General features: G+C 38.3%; 1 protein-coding gene across 1 annotated transcript in view; it reads right to left on the bottom strand.

The window, feature by feature from the left end:
* LOC103268867 (limbic system-associated membrane protein-like) overlaps nucleotides 1-14505 on the bottom strand; it is a 410284-nt gene extending 395779 nt beyond the window's left edge. Inside the window, exon 1 of the mRNA XM_008066465.2 lies at nucleotides 13858-14505. Coding sequence (XP_008064656.1) covers nucleotides 13858-14012 — 155 coding nt within the window. The 5' untranslated portion in view covers nucleotides 14013-14505. The remainder of the gene's footprint in view (nucleotides 1-13857) is intronic.
* Nucleotides 14506-14776: the final 271 nt, after the last annotated feature.

Genomic DNA, 14776 nt, shown 5'->3' with positions numbered 1-14776 from the left:
ACTGCACTCCAGTCTGGGCAACAGAGTGAGACTCCAACTCAAAAAAAAAAAAAAAAGAGATAAAATAAGAAAACATGCCTACAAAAAATAAGAAAGCAAAAATATTGGTGTTGGTAAAAGAGATTGCATTCAGCAGGACACAGAGATGTAGTCTGCCTAACTATGTTGATAGAAGCCATTTGTTGGTTGACCTTATATTTAGGTGGATTATTTGAACTGTAAGAACAGAAAATCAAAAATTCCAGTTCTGTTTTGTTTTTTGTTTTTGTTTCATTATTGCTAGAGGAGGCAATTGATATGAAAGACAAAGGAATGACAGAAACAACACACTCCTCTATTCAGGAAGAACAGATTTTATCTATAGACAAATGAAGTCTATTGCGACCATGGCTACTTCACTCCCATTCCATTGGAGACCAATTCTAATGATACTCTGAAAATCAGTAGAAGGAAGAATTGCATCAAATAGCCTGGGAGGTGACAGTCCTTTTTGGGTTCACAGGGAGCAGAATTGCAGACTTCAAAGGCCTGGGCTATCTCAGGCCTCAGAATAAGAGGAGGGCCAATATGAAACACAGATTTGGAGGTGGTATCATGTCTTACTCTTTGGGGGAGTAAACAATCAAGTTGACCAAGAGGTTAACACAGGGTAAAGATTTGAAAGTTAACATAAGATATACTGTTTTCATAACCTTCAAATTCAGATGACAGCAAGATGTTCAGCTGGAGACATCATATATGGTGGGATATAGAATCGCAGGGTGGACTTCAGGCAAAATTATATTAACATGTGTGCTAAAAGTAATAGAGGTAGAGGATGTAAGAGATGAGGTCACCATCTGACCTGATTAATCTAATCTATTTCTGTGAAGCTGATGAATTACAAAAGTGACTTTCTGAGGCCAGATTTGTCTTGTATTGCTCTACCTAGGAAAATGAAATGTCTAAATACATTTTCAGTTTTAATAAAATACAGTCCCTCTCTCTTGACATGTTTGCAAATTCTCCTGTGGAAAGAAAATAATAGAGGCATGAATATTAAAACACACTGAAAATTATTAGAGAACATATTTCATATTTCAGAATTTTATTCATATTTAGAGAATAAAATTCTTCATAAGTATTCAAAGTCATAATAGAAAGTAAGCAAAAATAAAAATAATCACACCCAAAATAAATGAAAGTTGGAAATTGAGAATTTCACAGAATGATGAAATATAAGTGCTAGCAGAGAACTGAGAAACCACTCATTTAAACCTTCTACTACATAAAGGATTTTTTTTTAAATAATACTTCCTAAAAATGATCATCTGGCCTCTGTTTAAGTACCAAAATGACTTAAAATTTACTTCCTTAAAAGGAAACTCATTCCATTTGGCAGAAAAGAAACTGAAATTTATAAAATAAATACAAATATACCCAAAGATATGCCTGAATATAATTGTAGAAAATTCTAATTCCTTCTTATAGTCACCTGAGGTGAGAGGGTAAATGTTATTATTATTTTTATTTTAAAAATAAAGAACCAGAGGCCTAGCAGGGATAAATAAAGAGCTGGCAATTAGCAAAGGTAATATTTAAAGCTGGGTCTTTTGGCTCAGAAGCTACATTATTCCATTTGTCATTTGAATGGTCTTTTTAAGTCATTCAACCTTATTTGGTTATTTAACTAAATTATGTTCCTTTTTTTTTCTTTACTTGACTAAGATGTGGTGTAATTACAAGTATAAGGGGAGACTCCCTCCACAAAAAAAAAGGAATTATTTTTTGGAGGGCAGGACCCTTGTAGTACAGGCTTCCCCCACCAGGTAAGTGTTCTTGGCACTGATGTACAGCTAGCATTGTTGTGAGAGGTTGCATTCAGTTTCAGTACATTTTTTTTTCTTAGACTCTTTCAACATGTTTGCCCATTTCAAGATGGGTCATTTATGAGCACACTTGCCCATGCTACGCTGGTTCAGCAGTTTTTGAGCAAAAAATGTCATGACCCCACCATGCCCCACCCTTCCCTATTCACCTGATCTCATCCTGAGTGACTTCTGTGTGTTTGTTTCCCCAGTAAAAAAAAGTTTTCAAGGCTGAGGTGAGTGGATCTGAGTCCGCGGGTTCGAGACCCGCCTGGGCAGCAAGACCTCGTCTCTACAATAAATCAAAAAATCAGCCGGGCGTGGTAGCGCATGCCTGTAATTCTGGCTACTTGGAAGGCTGAGGAGGAAGGATCACTGGAGCCCAGCAGGTCGAGGCTGCAGTGGCTGGGAGCGGCCACTGCACTCCAGTCTGGGCGATAGAGTGAGACTCCAACTCAAAAAAAAATTAAAAAAAAGTTTTCAAAGGGAAACATATGCCAATGTGGAAGAGGTGAAACAAACAACAGCAGAAACACTAAAAGGTATCAAAGTTGATGAGTTCAAAACTGTTTTGAGCAGTGGGAAAAGCATTTCAATAGGTGTATTGCATCAAACAGAGTATTTTGAAAGTGACTGAAGTTTAACCATATAAGAATAAATACAAATCTTTCTATAAATAAATTCCATTTTGGGGTCCCTCCTTTGTTTACAGAAATAATATTCTTTTTTATACAGAGTTACAACTTTTTCCATGTAATTTTCTTTTATATTTATCTTATAATTCTTTCAACAAACATCTAAGCTATCCCTTTATCCTTTTGCCACGTACCTGATGGAAAGTTTGCTCCCTGTGTTTTTATCCAAATGTTGAACCCAGCCAAAGACAGACTCAGAAAATCCTCTACCACTATGAATCAGTATATCTTTGGCATAACTGTTTAACTGTGAAAAAGATCTAGTTTATTTTGGATCCCAAATCTGTTCATAAATATATTAGGAGAAATGCACTGAAGTACAGATACTCAAATTAAAGGGCATCTTCCTGATCCACCAGTCTGGAATTGTGTTCATTTTAAGAAAACCTATTTACTATTTTATAACTTGTTACCAGAGAACACATGTTGGCTTCTAATAAACAGATTTTTAAAATAAGTTTTAAATTACATTTCTAGCACTTAGACTTTTTTGTGGGGAGAGTGTTATTTATATTATTGTTCCCTTTCATTTATAATTAGCACAATATTGCATGTCACCATTATTGTGAAACTTTTTCTAGTTTCTACAGGTTTTCAAATGTTAGCAATAGCATTTCTATAATTACATTCTCAAGTTATTCTAGTGCTCTGGATGTAATGCATATGAGACTTACAGCTGAACTTGTTTATGTTGTTCTAATCAATTTTTCAGATGCTTTAGACTTTTAAAATTGAAAAGGGTATAATAGCATAATTTTGATAGTTACACTTGCTAAACAAATTGAAATTTAATTAAAATTCTTAGTCTTCGCTTTCAGTGGACAGTCTGTCATCTTAAGCAAGTATGCTCATTTGTAAGAGATCACTAGATTTTTCAGTGACTTAGAATTAAAAAGAGAAATTTAGACTATATTTGAGATCACAAATACATATAATTAAGTTACCTTTTAAAAAGTAGTTATTTCTTTTTCAGCTAAGGTAGCATTAATTTCTGTCCTACGATAACCAATAGAAAAGCAACCATTAGATTTTATTTACTCTGTAGGAAATATATTATAGCCAAGATCTAATAGAAATGTAAAACATTGTCTGACTACTCCTACAAAATAATTTTAGTACCTGGCATAATAACTAATTATAAATAAAACATATTAATCAAAACAAATTAAGATAACATAGTGGGATGTTTCTTATACATTATATCTGTTCACATTCCTTGATATCCAAAAAATTTGGTTTTCTGCAATAAACTTTCCCATAATTGGTGCATCAAATTAATTAGATTCCTATTAAAGTGTGCTGTGACCCAAGTTCACAGTAATATTTACATTCATATTTTTTAGCACATTTATGCTTTTACGTTTGTATATGCAATCATAAATATATGCAGCAATAATTTAAAAATAAAATTAAGGTCTTGTATCCAAACATATTCACAATATATGGATTAAGTACATTTTTGACACAAATTGTTTACACCTCATAAAAGATTCTGTACAAATACATACTTTTATTTTTAGAAGAACTAGATTTTGAGTTCTATTTTATTTTTATGCAAGGATTAAGGCATTAACATAAAAATATTTTTAAAGTTTCCTCTATGATATTTATAAGATAATTTAGGATTTCAAATTTTTTTACTAAAGTATACCACTATTCCACTTATAATATCTTGTATTTCTTCTTCTGATGAACTCAACTATATTCAAAACCTAATGTCACTTAACCAGACCAACATCTTTGCTTAAGAGACAAGTAAGAAGAGCTGGAAAAATGGAAGTTAATTCCTAACTTTATACAGTTAATGTTTTTGTAGAACTAAAGCATAAATCCTTTGATGCCCAATCTAGAAGTTTATCTAGTCTAGTAATATTCTGCAGGCCTTAGGAAGCTCATTGTTGTGGTGTTGATCAGTTTATCACTTTAGAATTGAAAATGATGGACAGAAGAACAGAGGACAGAAAAGTCAAAGAAAATTCATTCATCTGCTAAGTTAATGATTCAGCAATATAAAATGCTGATCTTGATATATGCTCATACAATTACATCATGAACATGTATAAAGTGACAGCAATCTTTGGATAACTCAAAACAAAGATCAGTTACAAATTGGTACCCATATGTGCCTCAAACCTCATAAAATGAACAATCCTGGTATGCGAGTATATATACTCTAGTGAGGTGTGACCAAAGACACACAAAAATTAGAAGTCAGGATACCAATTTTTTTCCCAGTCAGTATTTTAACATGTAAATGCTTGCTGTGCATGTCTTAGTGTTGAACTGCATCACTTTCATTTTTATTTTTTGTTTCTAGTACAGTAGCGTGACTGAAGCACAACTTTAGAAAACATAGCATTAACTTTGGACAAAATGTAAAGATTTAATATAGAACTGCCTCATCAGAAATTTACAACAATACATTATTACACAGGAAGCGAGGTTGCAACTTTCCTCAGAGTTACAGGCTTTTTCTCTGATCTTATATAAATAATGCCCTTGTTCATTATGGTAAGATATACCAAAGGGAATTTGAGATTATTGCAAAATCCACTGTACATTCCAGTCTCAGTTTCTTGGGGGTACTGAGCTCTAAACTGCAAAACCCAGGTAGGCATCATTATTCAGTATGAGTAATTACTTTTAGTCAAATGAATGCGAGTGATATGTGCCCTGCCTCATTTTGCAAAAAAATAAAAGGAGTAGAGGTGAATATACCTGTTGCACACAATCCTGCTACTTAAGTAACTCCCAAATCCCCAACTTAATCTCTGAAAGTTCACGTCGCCACTAGAGGGAGAAAGCCTCAGAGTTCCTGGAAAGTAAATTTCTTCTTCTTGGAGAGCTACCTAGGATGCTGGACTCTTCAAAAGACATATCACTCTCAGACTATTGAATGGATTCTAGCTATGTCAGAAGCTCCCATTCTGTTCAGAGGAAGGAGCATGCTGTGTCTAGGTCCCTGTGTCTCTAACTCTGAAGCTTTAACATTTCCCCCCAAAATCCCCATTTGCTCCTCTCATTTTCTAGAAAACTATTTTTTTTAAAAGAGTAGCTACAGTGGAAATGTTGAAGGTATTTCTATCCAAACCCCACCAGTAATCAGAGAATAATCTATCTCTGGGTTTACCTCTATACCCTCTTCAACCACACATCCACAATTACTCCGGCAGTGGTTGATTTCACCACCAAAATATCTCCCTTCAGTCATTTCTCCTTCTAATGTGTTTCCTCTTGCACAAATCAACATCTAGTCTGCTTGATTTATAGTATGGACATCCCTCTCTGTTCAATTTAGTAGGTAAATATTTATTTGAGCAGTTACCTACAGGTACTAAGCTATCTCCTGGGATGAAAAGGTGAAGTAGATGAGATGCCTGTCTTTGAGACAAGATGCAAGTAAACAGAATTTTTTTTAAGTGTAGTAAATGCTAAGCTCATGGTATGCAGAGAGGCTGTCCATGATTATAAATAAGATACTTAGCTCAGCTTGGGAGAATTAGGGGAGATGTCCTGAATAAAATAGCACCAAAACTGAGTCTTAAGCCTTAAAGGAGAAGCAAGCAGATAACCTAGTAAAGAAGTTTGGTGGAGGAATGGGGCATGAAGGGGAGAGATTCCAAGCAGAGACAATGCCATGAACAAAGGTAAGAACTACACCGTGTGCATACACACTCACGTGCTAATGAGTAGAGACTATAAGTGGCTTTAAATTGGCAAACACAATGAAGTAGCAGATCATAGAGAGTTATACAAACTAAGGGGCTTTGACTATATGCTATGAACGTTTCTTTGAAGGATCATATGACATATTTAGACTCATATTGGAAAACAACAGGTCTCATACAGTCAGGTAAGCTCAGGTCCTTGGTTCTCCAACTACGAGGAGTCTGGAAATTCTAAGTACACTGGAGATATAATCTGGTAAACTTGGGTAAGGCAGTAAGAAGCAAGTAGTTATTACATCATTTTAGACCTTCATCTCCATCTCTTCCCCATGGAGCTAGACCAGGTTTTATGATCCTGAATTCACACAGTAAAGTTTTAAAAGATGGAGCTCAGCACTCTGAGGTTTACCTTCAGGTCATTTCTGGGTTGCTATAGCTTTGATACACAGCTTCAGTTTTAAGGATTGGGTCCTTCTCTTTTATTCCTTAACCAAGTTATCAGTCTTGGTAATATGGCAAGTCTCTAATTACTGAAATCTCTGACTGCTCAAGTTAGCCCTTGTCTTGTTACTCTTCTGATCACAGTCTTGTGATTGAGTCTTCACTACAAGCTGACAGATGTCCCTGTGATCCCTGCCTGCCATGGGGCTAACTGGGGATTGTTGACCTGTACTTCTCCTTTCCTTGCTTTACCCTTCTCTAGGTAAACCATGTCCCTGACTCTCTCACCTTCTAAGAAAGCCTCAGGAGACCTCATTCTGCATGTTACACTAGAAATCCCCAGGCACCTGCAGTAGGGCTTTTTGCACAATGCCCTCACCACCCAGGAGCCAGAGCTAGTTCAATATCCACTTTCTCCCAGTTTACCACCATCAGCTCCATTGTAAGTCCAAAGTTAATTTTGCTTGTTTTGTTTTTGAAGACAGGATCTCACTCTATCCCCAGGCTGAACTCCTGAGCCCAAGGGATTCCCACCCCGCTTCAGACTTTTGGGTAGCTGGGACTACAAGTGTGAGTTACCAACCTCAGCTACAAAGTAAAATTTGTATAAATTGGTGTGGGGGGGGGGTTCTACTTTTCTCAAATAATTTTACACAACAAAACTACAATGTGTAGAGTACCCCTTGAGGCTGTTCAAAGAGTAGACTACCAACTGAAAGCAAAGAACTGGGCCACAATCTTCCGAATCAGGGTCCCTCTAAGAGGGTCAGGTAGGAGACTTAACTAGGAAACTTAACCAGGCAGATGATCATAAGTAACAAGAAGAAGGCAGGAGTTTTAGAAATCCAATGGAAGTGACTGGGGGAAAGGGCTCAAGTACACACAAGAAGACTGGATAACAGGAAGAAGTACCAAAAGCAAGAGGAAAGGAGTTTTTATAAAAAGGGAGGCAGGGTTGTTGGGGCCAAGGCATCCCTGTAGAGGTTCAGCCAAATACAAGAACAGCTTTGGGAATATGGTAAGCTAGAAGCAGCAGGTGGAGGAAGGAACATCCACTTGATTTAGACAGATAGTAGACAGATGTGAAAGAGGAGGTATTTCCTGGAAAAATTCTCCTGGACCAGCACGACATGGATGATCCTAAATGAGAGACAGAAGACGGAATGACAAGCTTTTAAAAATCAAGCTTCATGCTATTTCAATAGATATTAGGTAAATTTGGTCCATATTAAAATGTCACCTTATTTTCCAAGACACTGTAGTGCTGAATTTGTGTGGTAAAGAAACAATCTGTGGTCATATATTTCCCCTCTCCCATTTGAATTTGTACATCTTTGACTGTTGGCATATTTCTCAAACAATACAACATGACTCTAATTTTTTTTTTTTTTTTTTTTTTTTACTGCATATCCATTCAGTGTTGCTCTGAAAATGATTTGTGAAAGAGATTCCTTATCCAGTTAAGGCGGTGGTTCTCACCTCTGTGTACATGTCAGAATCATTAAAAAGCAAAAAATAGCCTATGCTAAGACTCATCCCCAAACTAATTAAATCAGAATTTCTGAGGGGAGGGAATATGTAGCTTCAGTATTTTTTTAAAGCTCCCTAGCTCATGGTAATATGCAGCTCTGGCTGTGAACTGTCTAAAGCAGTGCTTCCCCAACTTGAATGTGCTCATGAATCACTTGGAAGTCTTGTTAGAATGTGGATTCTGATTTAGTTCCTCTTGAATAGGCCCTGAGATTTTGTTTTTTTAATATGCAACTATGTGACACTTAAGATGCTCCTCTATGGGCCACACTTGTAGTAACCTGTAGCACTGAGAACTTGTTAGAAATGCAAATTCTTAACCTTACTAGAGACCTATATAAACTCAAAAGCTCTGGAGGTGGAGGTCAAACAATCTAATGTAACAAGTCCTCTACATAATTTAGATACACACTTATATTTGAGAAACTATGGCCTTAAAAAAAAATAAGTTCTCTAAAGTCTAAACAATTGACTGTATGTGGTTGAAAAACAATTGTTACTCTACACTTGTATAACACTTTACGGTTCAAACTTTTCTACCTTACCTCTTGTGAGCTTCTTTTTTTTTTTTGAGGTGGAATCTCACTCTGTCACCCAGGCTGGAGTGCATTAGCACACTCATGGCCACCCCAGCATCGACCTGCTGGGCTCATGTGATCCTTCTACCCCAGCCTTCCAAGTAGCCAGAACTAGCTACCATGCCTGGCTAATTTTTTGATTTATTGTAGAGATGAAGTTTTGCCAAGTTGGCCAGGCTGTTCTCGAATCGATGGGCTCAGGCAGACCACTCACCTCGGCCTCCCAAAGTGCTGGGATTACAGGCTTGGGCCACCGTGCCCGGCCTCTTGTGAGCTTCTTAAAACAAACTTGTAGAGCAATTAAAAGAGTTTCAGCATTTCAGAAATGAAACTGAAGCTCAAAATATTTAGGAGATTTGCTTAACATCATAGCATGCAAAGATAGATCCAAATTTAGAGCCCAGATCTTCTAAGTCTTACAAAGTACCAGGCAGGACATTCAGAGAAGAACAGAACGAAAATGGCTCTAAGCTGTAAGCAATGACCTGAAAGAGGAATGTCTCTAAGGCTCAGGTGATGACATGTAGGGAAACCAGCATATTCAGGCAACTTCCTGTCAGGTGAGTCACAACCATATACTTGGAGCTCTCAGAGACCACAGCATAAATGCACTAATTTTTTTCAGCCTGAGTTTGCTATTATGTGGAATCAGCTTTGGGAAACCCAAACATTTAACCCTAACCAATTGATTTAATGCATGAGTCAGTCATCTTTGGTTGTTCCCTCCACATTCTGCAGATAAATCATTCAAAGTCAAATTACATAACAAAAAAAAATCACCTATATTATGCATTGTATGTGTGTATATACATACCTGTTCTAGACATACAGACACATACATAACCAAAATTAGCAACTTTCTTATAAGACTGTGTTTTGGGGGCCACACATGACAACAAATTTTATAATTCACAGGTACATTTACATAAACATTATTCAACAAAATGTATATAATATGCCATATTCTTAGATGACACATAGTATGCTTTACTCCATTATTTACAAAATATAGTTAATAAAGAATTTTATGGGCAATAGATGATCCTTAAAGTATCAGTAATAACCAAGAAATTTTGATTACCTTTAGTAATTTAGCTACAGAAAAAGAAAATTTCATAATTGTCACAAACTTGTCCAGTAGTCCCAGGCCCATAGTTTGTTTTCAAATAGTGAGTTATAAGTAGTTGAAAACTACACACTGTGTCAGGAGTTTACTTGTGTGTTGACACTTTATTAGTGAATGTAGTCATTCCAGATGTCATATAGAAACCACTATTTTTCTTGAAATTTGCACAGAAATATTATATTTTACTATCACATCTTCTTTGTCTGCTTCTTCTTTCCTCCCTTAGTGTAGAAACAAGGAAGTAAAGACCTGGAGTTTGGTAACCACTGTGAGCACCTCTTATAGTTGCAGAAGTCAAACATGACTTGTATTCATCTTTTATTATTGGTATATATTGAGTACTACAATTTAAATACAAGTTTTCCTTTCTTAAAATGTATAAAGTTTATTACCCCCTGTATACGCACATATGTTTTATGTTCAGATATACATGTATATTTAAGTTTTACAAAGTTACCTTATGAGCAGACACATGAGAATATAATGTATTATGCAATTAGGTGGGTCTTTGTGATTAAGTATTTGATAATTATCTTTTTAGATTTATGCCGCTCATATATATTAAAAATACAGTCAGTGGGACTATTAAAATGAAATTTTAAAGGTTGATTTGAAACACTCCTTGTTTCCACTATTCTTTGACTTATCAAGAGAACTACATGGTCTCAATGTGCTAAGATTAAGCAGGAGGTGAATTGCTATGGGAGTGAGAGTACAGGATTGGAAACTCATCCGGTAATTGAACTCTTATGTTTGTGGGGGCTGGCAGTGAGGCAGGTAAACTCTGTTTAGAAAAACACCTGAGGCTGCTCCATGAGTAAGTCTTATGTATAAGTGTGCTCACACACACATATAATGCAGACTCTGGTTCATTCTATCTAGAAAGGATCCCAAGGTGCTACTACTGCTTCTGCCTTGCCACTTGTCTGTGGATCACACTTTGATTATTCATCCTTAGGCTGGAATCTGGTGTTGTGGTTTTCTTTAGCTCTTTATATAACTTCTCATAAAGATGTGAAATCTTCTCTAGGAAACAACTGAGTTAGGTAGGTATACATGAGGCTATGTCTTCTCGTCTCTAGTTTTGTCACCACAATTCTACAGCTTTATTTTTTTTTAAATAGAAATTAGGGCAACCCCCTCGGGTCCCCTCCCACTGTGGGAGCTTTTCTGTCCTCTCAATAAACCCTGCATTAAAAAAAAAGAAATTACAGAGCAAGACACCAAGACTAATGTACAGTCTCCTATCATGACGCATATTTATGCCATAGATCATAAGAATACAAAAGTAAGCATAGATTCCCCAAAACACTTGTTTTGTGAAACACTTTAAGGCAGTGAAGGTAATGTTTTTGGGGACAGTCAGCCAAACTCCTGTCACTGGATCACCAGAATTACAAACCTCCCTTGTCTCCTGTTGCCATTTCAGATTATTCAGGGCCACAGATTCACTGAGAGAGGATTTATTTTTTCTTGGCCATTTCACTTTCTCATTGCCAACCATCTACTGTGGTTTCCAACGAATCAAGTTCTCTTTCGTCTCCTCCTCTGAAAGCTCATGCACCCAGTAAAATATCACAAATAAAGTGGAAACATGCCTTTCCCAGGATGGACTTATAAACAGAAAGCAAAAGCGCTATTCTTCACCAGGAAACTGACCCACAAAGCTTACTGGATTTAGTTAAAGAGATTGAGAAGAGGGTCAGCTAAGAAAACAAAGGGAATTCTCTCCATAGTTACTTTTGAGGCGCTCCACCAACCCAAAAATAAACTCTTGTCCAAGGCAAGGAAATAAAAAATGAGGGCATATTAGGTGAGAAGTGGTAAGGCAATTGGGTCTCATAAGTGACTTATTTGAGGGCTCTGTTTGTCTATCTTCTCTTTCTGAGTATATAACCAGTTCCGTGTTTATTCTCTTCCATCACAATACCTATTTTTATACTGTTATGTCTACTACTAAAGTGTAATGCTAAAAACTCCCTTTCTCTTGAGCCTTAGACATACAGAAACACATATGAATTACAAACGGATATATATGTAATGTGACTGCCTCTCAGAGGCATAGATCTCTATGCATATACTGTATGAAAATATAAGAATATTTGTATTCTTCTGAATTACCATTTTCAAGCTTATCTAAATCTTAGATAATTTTATCTTAAGATACAGATGATGCTGACTTAGAAAGACCTTACAAAGTTTACCGACATTTAAATTAAACATTTACACAACCAGGTTATCAACTGTATCATCCTCAGTCTTACAATCAGTGAAAAAACATATTGCTAGGGGTAGCATAAATTTATTTGCAGTGCTTTACCAGTAAAGGGTTAAAAATGCTAGGAAGTATGAATGCTAGCAGTTGAAATGGCATGCTTGTGTGTTTGCAAAAATATTTTCTGCATCATGTCCAAATCCCTTTGCAAACAGATAAATTACTCTATAAATCTTATTACTCTGTGTGGATAAATCACACATGCAGGTTTATAAGGCTGAAGAGCTGGAATGGAAAATCTGCTTTGGATAGTAGGATCTTTGGGATTCATAATCACCCAGTGCTCAGGAAATGAAGAAACGAGTACTCACACATTCACATTTTCTTACTTTTTACAATCTGGAGCAACGCACACACACACACAACACACGACACACGATACACACTTTGCTCTCTAACAAGGCTGGAGATCCCCAAGCAGGACACTTGGTGACAGCCAACCAAATTTATTTCTGAGAAAAGGAAAGACAACTTTGCTGCTGTCGGCAGCTCTGCAAGAGAACTGCTCCCTGATGCCCCAGGGTTTATGCACAATCAGCTCCTTGCACACAGATTAGAGGTTTATTTTCTATCCTACACTGTTTTTATTGCCACAACAAGCAATATTAGCTAGATAGACAGACCGACACTAGGTCATTTTATTTGGAGGAAAATGAGATTTTAAAAGGTCTCCAAGGAGAGCATCTTTTTTTTTTTTTGGTTAGTATCTGCCAGAAATTTAAGGAAAGCTAGAAAAAAGGACAAGTGGTAGGTAGTGTTGGTGAAGGAGAAGAGAAAAACACAAGAAAAGAATCTTGGAGCTTTTTAGAAATAAAATTAAGACCAGGTCCTGCTGAAGTGTCTCTCGCTCCCTGTCCCTTATAGGGGTCAAACTCCCAAGGACTTGGGACTCTTCCTTTCCAAATTTCAATCTCAAATTTTATTTCAGAGTTTGGCAGAGCTGCATAGAAATAAGACTTTGAAGTCAATAATCAATTTGAAATATCAATTTTATGCCAGATTAATCTGGTCCAACCTCTGTGTTTAACATTTCCACCCTTAAATACCAGCAATCTGGCATGTTCAGTATTTTTTTCTTCTCATTTTTGTGTTGATTTATATCCACTTTCCAGAAAAGAATCAGTAACCAACCAAAGTTTTAAGATTGATTGATTGCCCTCCATGTCAATTAGAAGAGCCTTACAGAAAGTCTTCTATCAGAACTACTGCTAAGGCAGAGTGAAAGCCTTGATGTGCGTGAACGCGCGCGCGCGCGCGCACGCGCACACACACACACACACACACACACACACACACACGATGCAGTACTGTGTGCCACTCCGAGAGCCATAATTCCACAACCCTTCTTTCCGAATTAAGGAACCCTAACAAAACTCTGAAGCGCTAAGCAACAGCAATTACAACAGCAAGAACATACTGCTAAGAAGTCACTAATGCCAGGGGTGAAGTCAGGCTTCCTTGATGAGAGAAACAGGGTCCTAAGAACACATTTAACCAGCACCACTGGTCCTTGACAGGAACCAGTATTCCCTTGAATTTTGTTGGCTGGTACATCCACTAGTCAGTACACACACACACACACACACACATACACACACACACCCCACAAGCCTGCAGCAAGGGAAACTGGAGTCCAAGGAGATTAGGTATACACACACAGACACGCGCGCAGCAGAAAAGTTGCCCGAGAGCCCTACCTGAGGATGGCCGTGTCCCCCTGCCTCACGGTGATGTTGTCCGTGCCTCGATTAAAATCCACGCTGCGAACGGGCAGTCCTGTGGGAAGAAGGCAGAGCAGTCTCAGTAGGACCAGCGGCAACTGTTTCCGATCAGGCTGAACTCTCCCGACCATGGTGGCCACGCCGAGGTGGGGTCCGCGCTGTGCTCCGAGGGGCGTGTGCGCGCTGCCCGCCGAGGACAGGGCTCTACACCCAGGGGGCTTTCACCAGCCGCGAGGGCAGAGCGGGCTCTCCCAGTTTGTGGTTCTTTCCACTTTGCCTCGCTCTCTTTCCCTCGCTCAGTCTCTTTTCCCTCTAAGACTCAACAAAGCCCTCCTAAAACCCACGCAGAAAGGGGGAAAAGTCAAAGCAACAAAATTTCAAAAAAAGAGTGCAAATATAAAAGCTTCTAGAAAAGGTGAAGAGGAAGCCAGAGGAAGGGGTTCTTGCTTGGTCTCCTTGCGGCCGGGTGCTCCTGTGCGAGTGTCTGGGCTGAGCTCCTTCGCTCTGTAACCCACTTTCCCAGGCTGGCGGGCGAGGGAGCCGGCTCCAAGCCTGCCAGTGAGTGTAAAGAAACAGCCACACAGCAGCGGCGGCAGCAGCCCAGAGTCTCTCTCCCCCTCCTCCCTTTCCTGTTTCTCCCTCCAGTCCCTGGCGCTCTCTCTGCTCAGCACCTCCCCCCACCCCACACACACCCTGCTGGCTTTCAACAGCCCCTCCACGTCATCCCCTCCTCCCGCCCCTCCGCATGGCCCCTCGCTTTGCACAACTGCCCCCTTCAGCAGCCGCCAGCCTCAATGAACGGCTGATGCGCCTGTGGGTTGTCAGGACGACAGCTCCATCTGAGGCCTGGCTGATTTCCTTAAGAAGGGGGAATGGAGCTTAGAGGTACTGCTCA

The sequence above is a fragment of the Carlito syrichta genome, unplaced genomic scaffold (assembly GCF_000164805.1).
Source record: "Carlito syrichta isolate Samal-C Ts95f unplaced genomic scaffold, Tarsius_syrichta-2.0.1 Scaffold308946, whole genome shotgun sequence".
In the NCBI taxonomy this organism is placed as follows: domain Eukaryota; kingdom Metazoa; phylum Chordata; class Mammalia; order Primates; family Tarsiidae; genus Carlito; species Carlito syrichta.
The sequence above is the reverse complement of the archived record's forward strand: the minus strand, read 5'-3'. Positions and strand labels throughout refer to the sequence as shown.